Consider the following 12,902-nt stretch of genomic DNA (forward strand, 5'->3'; position numbering starts at 1 on the left):
CATTACGAAAGGTCTTAAAACTTATATGTACTAGGAATACATGCAACCATAAAAACCTGAGAAATAATTTAATCCTGTTATTTGGAACCATGAATGTTCTGCTTGTCTAGGAGGAGGATAGACAGCAGCGGGAACTGGCAGCAAGAAGCAGGCAGCAGAATTCCCTCCTTTCTTGAGAACAGCGAGGATTTTTCGTTATTAAATTGTTTGTTATTATATGAGTAGCATTACTTCATTTAAGTATACTGTGTGGGGTATTTTGCTGCATCCAGTTTTTTTGTTTTATATTTCTTTTAGGCTAAATGATGAATTATTGCACTATATTTTGAAGATTGTTGTTCGTGAATCTTGTGTTCTCATCACCAAGTGCCAAACTGTGTCTAAAGAAGAATTCCAAAGACTCTTATCAACCGTGCCTGTAAGACCAGTGTCCACTATGTAACTTCGTGTTCTGTGCTTCCTATTTCTTCATACTGTTGCTTCCTTGTCGATTACTTTTCATAGTAGGATAAAGGGAGCCTGTCATGTCCCCTAACTCTATTAACTTGCAGATATAGGGTTAGTCTACAGGTTAATAGTGCTATAATGCTGTCCGGTCACCTTACTGAAAAAATGGCTACCGGGAGAAAATTATCTGTATTGCTCCCGACAGCCGTCGGCTTTCAGTCATATATTTGTGGAAGCGCTGCACTTCTAGGGTATGTAGTGTTCGGATATTGTCCCACTCTGTAAATCAAAATATAGAATGAATCTGTCCCTCTTTAGATAGAGAATATTTTATTGTTATCATCCAAAGTATAGGGCTATAGTGGACAAGATGACGTTTCAGTCCCAAAAGACTTTTATCGAACATACATGATTGAACTAGCCACTAACTAGATCAGTTGGCTGACTTAATATCTTTCATTTGCTTTCTTGTATGTTTCACTGCTCCTTTTATTTTTTATTTTTTTATCTGCACTCACCGAGTGATGATTATTGTGATTTAATTCATATGCAATGAATAGGATTTTCTAACATTGCTATATCGGTTTCTTTTTCTACTAAATACTTTGTATTGAGATATGTATTTCATGTTCCTATACGTAATACATTTATGTTGTGTTTTTTTTTTACCGTGGAGATTTATCAAAGGTCTTTTGGGACCGAAACATAGTTAAATAATTTTTAAGGTTGAAGGTAGACTTAAGTCCATCGAGTTCAACCTATAGCTTAACATGTTGATCTGGAGGAGTGCAAAAACCCCATGGAGCAGACACGAATAGCTCCCTAATTAGGGTAAAAATTCCTTCTTCACTCCACATACCGCAATCAGACTAGTTCCCTGGATCAACGCCTCATACCAGAATCTAGTTCCCGTAAATGACCTTTCAGACCAAGTTCCAAGCTTGGTACAAAATGAGATTAGTGACACAATGAAAGCTTCCTGAATTTTACCATTGAATCAACCATTACAACATCGTGTGGCAGAGCGTTTCATAGTCCCGCTGCTCTTACAGTAAAGAATCTGCTTCTACGAATATGATTAAATCCTCTTTCTTCTAGATGTGGAGTATAATCGTCTTGTACACTATGCTCCGATACTTTGGATGATGTCAATAAATATTCTCTAGGTAAAGAGGGCCAGATTCATTCTATAGTTTGGGTTTGTCAGAGGCTTGCTCGGAGCGGCCTCAGTTACCACTCGCTTCACAGTGAGTGACGGCTGTAAGCACTAGTGATGAGCAACCCTGCTCGGATAAGGTGTTATCAGAGCATGCTTGGTTGCTAACCGGGTGCCTTCAGCGTGCTTCAATAATTTGTTTGAGTCCCCGCACTTGCTTGTCTCGCGGCTGTTTGACAGCCGCAGCACATGCATGGGGTTGCCTGTTTGTTACTCAATCTCTGCATGTGTTGCAGCTGTCTAACAGCCACGGGGAGTGAAAGATACTCGGTTAGCACCCGAGCATTCTCAGATAGCACATTATCCGACCATGTTCGCTCATCACTAGTAATCACACCCCGACACTTTGACCTCTTGCTCTGTGGTGTTAAACTAGAATCTCTGCACTCACTAATGCTTTATACTACTTTAGAAATTGGAATTTCTGCTCCAAATTAGGACAATTTTGTCCATGTGTAGCTCTCTGAACGCCTTTATCTGCAACGATTCCTTGTTTATGAAAGGGCAATATAGGCAAACTGGCAGTACCACTTTTCTGCAGTGATCTGTGCCGCTGAGAAGGAGGCGATATTTGTAAAGTTCACACATTTAAAATGTTTTTGTGTGTTTTAAGGTTGCCTCACCATGCCTGCGCTATCTGATGGCCGTACAAAATCACCTACTTAGTAATACTGTCTTAATCAAACCTGATGAGAGTGATGACAGTGACAGCTCCCTGCAAGGGGAGACATTGAAGGTACAGGTAAACACCAGCTTTTATTCTAATAATGTTCTCTTTTGGTTTGTCATTGTCACTTGTAGACCATTTCACTGACCTCTACCACAATTTCCAGTATGCCATCGCCATGTTAGGTAGTATCCTGCAGAACGCAGCTTTCTATTTATGTATACAGTTCATTCTGGTGCCATAAAGCCTGTAGGGATGTGTTGCCACCGGTCATGGTCAGAGCAGGCATTATCCCCTTCCCAGCCACCACTTTGAGTCTCTATGTAGGCACACTGTAAGAACGCAGCGCTCAGGAATAAATGCGGCATAGGACATCTCTGTGAGAAGAATCACATTGTTTCTGCCGCCTCCTTCCCCAAACAATGAGAGCTGTGTATAAAATGGGAATGGGATCTGTACATTTGGTTGGGGTTTACAATAGGGAGCATTTTTGCATGTTTCTCTTTCGCTTCATTAGATGGGTGGCATTATTATATTCAGAAATAAAATGGGCAATGTAAATGATTCTAGATGAGTGTGTGGTTACATTTCCCGGCTTTGTTGAGAGGAGGTGGTAAGCAAAGGACGTTTTTCCAACTTAATTAGATTTTAGCATCAGCCCTAAATATTACTGCAGAATCCACCTCCTATGTCCACATGCCGAGCCTACAGTGTCCCTGCAGGGCTCCTAATAATGCAAGTAGTGTGTTTTTTTTTTCGGTTGGTTCTGAAAGATTTTACCTCTATATAGTTATTTTTTTATTGCTGTACAGATGCCCCTTCTTGAGATTCTTAGATTAGATTAAATATTTATGAATAATGTGATACGAAGACTGTTTTTGTAGACACAATCTTTCAAGAAACTTTTTTTTTAAATGCTGCATGTAAAACTTCACAAAAAAACGGGCCAGCAATATTATTTCACATGTAACATGCATTTAATTAGATTTTTTTTTTTTTGTTTTTTGTTGTTGCTGTTTTCATTTTGAATTTGCATTTTTCAAAGCCTGTGGTAGAAACCTAAGAATAAATGCTAACTAGAGCGTACTGGATTTTCTTTTCTTGTCAATGATCTTTTTATTGATTAATCAAAAGATAACACCACATAGAAATAGCCAATTTAAGGTAACATGGATTGTAATGGTGTAAAACATTTAGCAAATGCAAAATATTTGAATTTATGAAAGAGTAGAACTAACAATAGAGATGAGGGGGGAAGAGAGCCGTAAAGGAAATGGGGGAAAGAGGGAAGGAAAAAGAGAGCCGGGGGGGGGGGGAATGAGAGCTAGAGAGAGGGTAAGTGTTCCGAAACATCACAGACCAAGTTTCGAGTTAATCAAATATTCATACTTGTAGAGGCTTGAGGGTAGATCTATACTTAATCCAGGAGCGCCAGTTCTCTTCAAAAGATAATTGTGAATGGTTCACCGAGGCAACAATCTCAGCCATACGATATAGTTGGTCAATTTTTGTCAGTTGATGAGAAGTGGGTATCTGGGTTGTACCCCAGTAAGTCGCGATTAGGAGTTTGGCCGCAGCTATAATATTGTGGACTAAGGTGGGAGCCTTCTTTTGTTTGAAGTATATAGGGAGGTTCAGCAGAGTCGTCTTGGGTGTCAGCGACACTGGGGACTCTGCGATATCTCTGATGAACTTCTCTGTTGCTGCCCAAAAGGGTCGGAGACAGGGCAAGTCCACCATATGTGAAGGTAGTCACCCCCCTCTTCCTCGCAACGCCAACACCTAGCCCGAGCTCCCGACCGCCAGGTACAAGTCTGTGCCGGTGTAATGTACCATCGTGTAACTATTTTAAAAGCGTTTTCTTGGGTTTTCACGCAGCTCGTTGGGCCGTGCGAATGCATATAGATATGGTCTATTTGTGATTGTGTGAATTTGTATCCTAGGTCTTTTTCCCAGAGGGCAATGTATGATCTTTTCAGGGATAGGTCTTTAGATAAGAGTGTCTGGTAAATTGTAGAGCTGACCTTGGTTGGTCTTGATACTCTGGAGCAGAGAACTTCATATGGTGTAAGCTTGCGTGGATTATCTGGGCAATATTGTATACGTTTCAATAGCTCTCTCAAAGAGTTATAGTGGAGAAAAGTGAAGCTCGAGGGGGCCAAGAGATCACTCAATTCAGCCAGCGGAAGGAGTGCCCCATCCTCCATTATCTGATCAATGGAGATTTGTCTGAATTTCTGGGCTAGGTCACCTCTCTCCCTTAATGTGTCAAGCGATTGAGACAAGGCGTCGGATAGTTTCAATAGTGGGGACGAGGGGGGTACCAGGAGGGTGTGGAAGCTCAACCAAACCCTGGGCAAAGCCAGAGAGAGGAGGTTGTTGGGGGGGCTGGGGGGGGAGGGAATGGATTCCATCCCCTAGTATATGTCAACAGTAGAGACCTAAGGGGTATAGGAGATAGAATGTTTTCTATGTTGACCCAATGTTTCTCACTAGAATTCCTAATCCGGTCCACTGATCGAGAAAGCATCGCTGCATAGTAATAGCTTTTGATGTCGGGGGCTCCCATTCCCCCTCTATGTTTTGGCAATTATAGTGTGCGCAAGTTAATGCGGGGTCTTGCACCCCTCCAGATGTATTTGAAAAATAAAGAGTTCACTCTAGCGAGGAAATAGTTTGGTACATAGATGGGTAGAGTTGAGAATAGGTATGTGAATTTGGGAAGGATCAAGCTTTTTAGGAGATTCTTCCTTCCCGTCCATGACAGAAAAGGGTCTCTCCACGATTTAGTAATGGACTGCACCCTGTCCAGTAAGGGATAATAGTTAAGCTGGAAAAGTTCTTTATCAGATCTAGCTAATTTTATACCTAGGTAAGTAATATATCTACTAGGCCAGGCAAAATAGAGCGTACTAGATTTTATCATGTTTTTCACTGACTCCCTAAATCTCCACAAACCAAAACTCTTTGTAATTTGTGCTTTTCATATTTCCTATAGACTTGCAAGGGAAGCGATTAGAAAACTATCTATTTGATCATGTTTTTTGTTCCATGTATCTTGTTTTTTAAATTATGGAGGGGGAATTACCTTTCTTAAACTGAATTATTTAGCTTGTAGTTTTCATTGGATTTGAGTGCTTTTTTTGAGAATCCTACTTGTATATTCTTTTAGAAAGGGAGTACTCCTGTAAATCCTATCAATGGAGGCAGGATTACATTGACAGAGAGCACCTCTACACACAGTTGATAACACAAGATCCTCCAAACCATCTTGCTCCCCCTTTCTTAACAATGACTTTTGCATATGCTTATTAGACACTTCAATGGATAGGGTTGGGGTCTGGCTATTGTGACTAATGTACATGTGTTGTTTCCTGAAACCGGAAGATAGTCTAAAGAAAGTTGTATTGGCTCATGTGAAAACTGGAAGATTTATAATTTTGTATTTCAAATACAGATTGTGAAATGGGGGAAAAAAAATTGCCCAAAAATACATTTAACCCAAAAAATTGATTTTAACAATAAATCCTTTTCTGATAACTTCTCTATTAAGTAGTAGCTTACCTAAAAAATGCTGCTTTTAACATTTCAATAAAAATGTTCTACAAATTTCTATAAAGCACTGAGTGTAACTCCATGTTAAGTACTTATGGCAAACCCAAGAGACACCATAAATACCTGGTTTCCACTTCTGGTATAATACATATCTGTACAAATGACATCAGTCTCGTGATCTCTATTTGCTAATTTTCAGCCACCATAGAGTTAAATGCACTTGGTCTTCCCAACATACGTCTACGGTACTTCTAAATGAATCGGGTACTGGTTACTGTACTTATTGTTTTGGTTTTTTTTGGTTTTTTTTAGAGGTTACGGGACCTGCGCCATTTTTTTTTCCTTAATAATGATAATTTTTATTGAAAATGTTGAATATTTAACACAAAACGAAGAGCGTTTTAAGACCACTACATCAATGACAAGAATGTCAAACACGTCTTAAAGCACCACGCCATGGTTTTGTTTTTTTTATTGCAGCGCTGGAGTGGTGCTTCTAATGTAAGGCCCCTACACTTAGTCTGATACTTACCCTCTTTACTGTCTTCACCTTCTAGCATCATCGCTCCGGTCGGTCTCCGAAAGTTTGGGACCTGACGGCTGCCTCCATTGTTTTATGGAGCGAGATGGCGGTCACTTCTCAATGTAAGTCTTTGACAGCCTCGTTCTGGCTCTCATAGACTTGTGTTGATAGTTTGTAACGTAGCTTCTGACTTCCGGCCACTCAGAAGCTGCGGTCACAAGATGTTGCTGCAAGAACGGAGTGGCTCCGAATAAATCGCTCTAGAGTGGTTCTTTAAAAAATAATTAAAAGTTTATACGACTTGTTCAAAACTCTAGCGAAAAAGAAAAAACTCACCAAGTTACATTGACACATGGACAGACAATAGGAGGGGGGAAGGTAAAAAGGTATGTAGTAACAATTAGTGATATTAGGCATTTTTCAACTGTCGGGTAAGTGTTTAAGATGGGAATAGGTCATCTTTAGAGGGAATCTGTCACCAGGGTTTTGCTATCTAATCTGTGAGCAGCATGATGTTGAGACTGAGATCCTGATTCCAGCAATGTGTCTTTTACTGGCCTATTTCGTGTTTAGTTTTCATAAAATCACTGTTTTAACAGGAGATTATCACTACAGGACTAGTAAACCTACTGCCATGTAGTCCTCCATATTCATGAGCTCTGTCTAAAGGGGGTTTTACACTAAGCGATATCGCTAGCAATATCGCTAAAACGTCACTGGTTTTGTGACGTTATAGCGATATTGCTAGCGATATCGCTATGTGTGATACTTACCAGCGACCGGCTCCCCCGCTGTCCATCGCTGATCGCGCGAGAATGCCCGGCTCCATTTCTCGTCGTCCGCTTCCTGCTGAGACTTCCTGCTGTGACGACGAGCGACGCTGGACGCGGGCGGGAGGACGCAGGATCGCTGTGTGTGAATGGTAAGTATCGTGCGCTGCGTCGCTGCTGCATCGCTGTGAGGTCTTTCTGTATGAAAGCTCACTAGCGATCATTTAGCGATGCACCAGCGATCCTGACCGGGTGGGATCGCTGGTCGGATCGCTGGTGCATCGCTAAATGTAAAAGGGCCTTAAGCCCGAGCCCACTACAGATTGGCAGCTTTCTCTATACACTGCACATGGACAGAAAGCTGCCAGTCACTGGTGGGTTTACACAGGGATCCTCATTCAGGTACCTGCTAGATCTGCAGCAGAAAATAGTGATCAAAATGACCACAAGCAGACCAGTAAGTGTTACATCGCTGGAATCTGGCTCTCTGCCCCTATATCATGCTGCTCTCAGATGGGGTAGCAAGAACCTGACGACAGATTCCCTTAAAGTATTTGCATTCAGTGACTATTCCAAGGTGTTTGGTGCAGGAGAGAACTGCGTTCTGTTCCCATGTGTGAGGATAGTACAGGAGTATAACATGACCTTTTAGATGAATGAGAAGAAAACCGTGAAATCCATCAGAAGTGCATTTCACGCTGCGCAGTTGTCAGACCTGCTACCTCATTATACAGTATCATTGTTCACAGGAACATATACATGAAGTGTTTCAGAGATATGTCGATTGATGAATATATGATGTTATTGTATGTCCCTTTTCGGACCATTGTCAAGTTGTATCTTGTCTGCTCACCGACGACTGTAATGCTTGTTTTGTGTGTTTCGATGGAGTATTTCAGGAAAAAAACATTCAATATTTGTCCAGTACAATGGTAATTCTATCAAACAAGAAGCTCTCTTTTTATTTTTCTTTCAATATTAAATGACAATTTTAAGGGTATAAATGATCTATCATCCATACCTCCCAGCCATAACATTTGTTAAAAATGCAAGTATGAACTGGCAATACTACTTAAAGAGGAACGGTCGCTTGCCATAAGTATGTAATTGTATTCCCTGATCTAAACGCTATAAAGTGCATGCATTCATTCCTTGTGCTCTTTTTAAGCTTGAACCATTCTGTATCTTCATACATGGTTCGCACTTTAGCACCTTGCTCGTTGTAGAGTGACCTGATTAACCTAATAAAGTGCACCAGCTCCTACTTCACTCAGGGCCTCCCAAAGCTTATTGTACACAGTCAAAATCTTTGGTATAATTAATAAATCACAGGTAGAGGTTCCTTTGGTAGTCCCTTGTTTTTTCTATGAGCCACCTCAGCTTAGCAAGGTGATCCTGGAGCCCTCTCCCCTTACCAATCAGAGCTTGGATGTCAGGAAGTTCTCTATCAAGTTCTCTTTGGAGAAGTAAGTAATTATGATGAAGCTGGACTTAGGGCATTCAAGTTTTTTGGGGAAATAGGTAGAATAGCAATTCGCAATCTGAGATGAGCAGATACAACCCTGCTGGCAGAGATTGAGAAGACCTGAAGAAGCTGAACCTGAAGTTGAACGAAGAAAGGATGAAGATGGGACTCAACCTGAACATCAAGACCAACATCATGTGTTACCAACAAGGAAGTTCACAATAAAGTAGTAGAAGTGGTCGACCGCTTTGTTTTCCTTGGTTCCCGTGTTGATAGAAGTGGCGGCTCAACAGGAGAGAGATCGTCGATTAGCACTGAAGCATGTATCCATGGTAAGCATGGAACGTATAAGGACATCTCAATCGCCGTCAAATAAAAATCACTTTAATTGTTTACAATTGCTACATGTGGCTGTCAGACCAGTACACTTATGAAAGCAGAAACTGTTGTGTTGGAGAAGACTATTACAAATTCCATGGACAGCTAGGTCACCAACAATGATCATATAAATTGAGAGTTGTCCCTAGAAGGCAAGTTCACCAGACAGAAGCGGTCTTGATTTGCCCTCATGACATATGCAAAATCACAAAAAAGGAACGTATGCTCAAAATTGTCAGTGTTATAAGGAAACGGGAGACCAAAGGCCCACTGGCTAGACCCCCATGAAGAATGACCGGAATGAACATCAAGCAATTTCAAAGAGGTTGTGGAAAACAGGGATTCGGCAAGAACTGGCTTAGCCTAAATGGTGTCAGAGGGTTGGACAAGACTGAGCAGATATAATCAGAAGTGGCGCAGAAGAAAAAATCAACGCCATTTAGGAGAATAGTAGCATTTACTCCAAGAAAAAAAAAGTTATTTTATGGCAAATAACAAGTCTCTTAAGTGAGCCACCTGACATCTCCTCCCTAAGGCTTATTATACTTGTGGCAATTACTGATCAAATGGAATAGTTCAGGACAAGGAAGATTCAAGCTTGTTCTAGATCCTGATTCTAGTAGGGCAGTCAAACTGGGTATGTTTAAAGGGAATCTGTCAGTAGGATCAACCCTCCTAAGCCAACTATTTATAAGCACATGTAAGTCATAGGAAGCAGAGTCTGTGTCTCCAGAGATTTTTACTTATAATTGATTATACAGTGTGAGACCTGTAACTAACACAGTACAACTGAATTTGGTATCCTCACAAACACTTTTGCTGTAGCTTTCACAGCTCTGCTGTATTAAGACACTACTTGCCTGTAAGATGGAAGCTAAAACACTTGAGAGGAACCTGCAGATGTGTCCGATATAATCACACACCGCTCTGAGGTGAGATCCCAAGACCGAGCGACCATTACACATCACACAGGTAACTCCCTCTTTCATTTAAAAAAAAGCTCTTGAGGCAGATTGTGAGGGAGATCTGTGTACATTTAAGAAAAACATGGATTTCTCAGGAATTGCACATCGGATCGCAGATATCAAGATATCGCTTTATTCAGCTTTCTATGACCAACATGCCCATACAGACAGCTTAGGAGGGGTGATCCTACTGACAGGTTCTCTTTAAACTGCTTTAACCCTCACCTATCAAGTGCTGTCAGCAGTTTTGTACACCTCTAAAAAAAAAAAAAAATGTTGCTACTAAAAATTGCTTTAGTCTTTTTTTTTTCTACATTGAGAGATTGATGATCATTCTTTTCTAATGTGCAAATTGCCTCTTCAGAGAGGAAGAGGAGTAGAACTCTAGTGCCACCTATTGGAAGTAGCAGTCATATAAGTCAATATCGACCCTTTAACGAGCATTGCCATATGACTTGGGATATAAGCCAAACCAGAATCTCAATTTGCAAGCAGTTTTTATTGACTTTTAGGATGGCTACTTCCAATAGGTGGCACTAGAGTTCCAGTCCTCTTCCTCTCTGAATTGACAATTTGCATACTTCATTTCCTAGAGGAGCATGCATGGCCTATAAGTCTCCTCACTCTGACATGCCAGGGCTAGCAAGGAGGAGAAATATTATCTTCTTAGATCTCATTATGTTCTAACAAACACCACTAGCAGCTTATTGTCAAAACATTGATTGCTTGGTAGCTGAACACGAGCAAGTTTTTTTTTCTCCCAATTTTATTCTTTTTTAATAGGAATGTTGATGACTGAAAGCCATAAATTGTTTTTTTTTTATCTGTCTGGATACTGTTTCTAAAATGTAAAATCACAAAAAAAGTGTTATCTGGTTGAGAATTCTCCTATATTTTTTCTGGTATCCTTTTTACATACAGTATATCCATGTTTGGCCCTGCACTTATGTTGTAGACCATAAATGTGAGTAAGTCTGAAACTTTCAATGGCAATTCACCATTGCATAATTTTTTTGTCCCCACACATTTAGCTGTATTTGTTTCAGGCGATCATTAACTAATGTTGGATTTGTTTGATTTTTTTTTTTTATTTTCCTATTCCTCCATCTTTCTTTTTAGGAACTTCAGACCAGCATTTTAGGCTTAGCAACACAAATATTAACGGGATGTGATGAAGTTCTGGAAATGCTTCAGCGTGTCACAACTGCTCTCATCAACAGTGATTTTCCAGATAGGGATGTTAGGTATGTGAAACTTCCTTCATCATAAATTAGCCCTAATAAATCTACCTTTCATCAGAGACAGCCCTTTTCAAACGCTTCTTCTGAAGCCCCTTGTAAACGGCGAATTTTGCCGTTAGGACAGTGTAGCCAGGTATTGTAATACATGGTAGCCACTAAGCAGGACTTCATTCTGGCTCATAGAGGGGGTCGTGAGGCAGTAATCCCACAGTGTGACAACTATATGCCTTAATGGCAAATTTGTTTCGGGGGTGTAGTCATTAGATGATCCCTTTTTAAAAAAGATCTGTGGACAGGTTTTTGTTATCTAGTCTGAGAGCAGCATGATGTAGGGGCAGAGATCCTGATTACAGCGATGTATCACTTACTAGACTACTTATTGTAGTTTTTCTAAAAAACATTGTTTTGCCAGCAGGATGTTATCACTGGAGGACTAGTAAAATGTCTACCATATAGTCCTGCATATTCACGAGCTCTGTATCACCCCAACCACTGATTGCCAGCTTTCTGAGTACACTGAGCATAGGCAGAAAGCTGCCAATCAGTGATGGGGGTGTGATTATACAGAGCTCAGCATTCAGAGAGCTGCTAGATCTGCAACAGATAAAGCAGTTTTTAATCAAAATTGCAGCATCCTGTATAGTAAGTGACGCATCGCTGGAGTCTCTGCGCCTCCTACATCATGCTTCTCTCCGATGAGGGAGCACCTGGTGACAGATTCCCTTTAATTCCAATTGAACATTTAATTTATTTCTTGCACCCAAATGCAAAACCATTGTAACGATCGTTTGCCATTTTAAGAAATGTACATTATGCTCTGTATTTATTTTTTTATATTTTGAAAGAATAGTAAAGTAAGATTTTTATCTTGTTTTCTACTTTTTTGCTAGTTTATACAGTGCTGCCATTCTATTTAAAAGCAACTTGCTTGGCTCTTCTGGTAATTGCGGCCATAATCAGATGCCCATTAATTTTAATTTTGTTCCATATATTATTTAAGCATTTTGTGTGGATTTTGCTTTTAGAAAACCTCCAGAGAGTTGCATCAGGGTGTTTTTTTTGGCTAAAGATTAACTTTTGCTAGCCATACACATGAGATACCTGTCCATCTTTCTGGACTCGTATCCAAATCTAAGCATATGTTGAAAGTTAAACTTTGCACTGTGGTTTTTTTTTTTTTTTTTTTTTTGTCTTTTCTGTTCTTTTGCTTTGTAAATGCAGATTTAAGCAACTTTTAAACTATTCTTTAATAAATAAAAAAAAAGAGCGGGGCATTTTTGCTATTGTAGTCTATGTAACTGTTCGTCAGGGGGAGCAGAACAGCCAGCTATGCAAAGATTTGATAGCACACTTCTCCTGGTTTCCCTTTCCTTTCCCTGTGTTTTGAGATCCCAAAAGGGACTGTGAGAAGGATGTACGGTATATTGCTGGTCAGACTATGGGGAAAGCATCCAAGGCATCAGAGAGGGCAGATCACACACTGTAGTGCACCAGTGATATCTCACATGACCACACATGTGGCACTCTCCATTGGGAGAGATAAAAGATAATACATTCTATGTAGACATAGAGAAGAGCACCTATAGCAGGCTCTGCAGGTGGAGAGCATCGGTGTCTGTGAGCAAAAGGCAGAGGAGTTTCTTATGGGATGCAGAAATGAAAATTGATAAAGGAA

The 12,902-nt window shown here is 40.4% G+C and overlaps 1 protein-coding gene across 3 annotated transcripts in view; it reads left to right on the forward strand.

Annotated features, from left to right (window-relative positions):
- HECTD4 (HECT domain E3 ubiquitin protein ligase 4) overlaps nucleotides 1–12,902 on the forward strand; it is a 352,187-nt gene that overhangs the window by 119,615 nt on the left and 219,670 nt on the right. For 2 of the 3 annotated variants that reach the window (XM_073562745.1, XM_073562884.1), the window contains exons 16-18: nucleotides 298–418; nucleotides 2,277–2,405; nucleotides 11,106–11,230. In XM_073562745.1, coding sequence (XP_073418846.1) covers nucleotides 298–418; nucleotides 2,277–2,405; nucleotides 11,106–11,230 — 375 coding nt within the window. The remainder of the gene's footprint in view (nucleotides 1–297; nucleotides 419–2,276; nucleotides 2,406–11,105; nucleotides 11,231–12,902) is intronic. The other variant, XM_073562806.1, reaches the window with a different exon arrangement.

The sequence above is a fragment of the Dendrobates tinctorius genome, unplaced genomic scaffold (assembly GCF_039654945.1).
Source record: "Dendrobates tinctorius isolate UK_male_01 unplaced genomic scaffold, ASM3965494v1 ptg000003l, whole genome shotgun sequence".
In the NCBI taxonomy this organism is placed as follows: domain Eukaryota; kingdom Metazoa; phylum Chordata; class Amphibia; order Anura; family Dendrobatidae; genus Dendrobates; species Dendrobates tinctorius.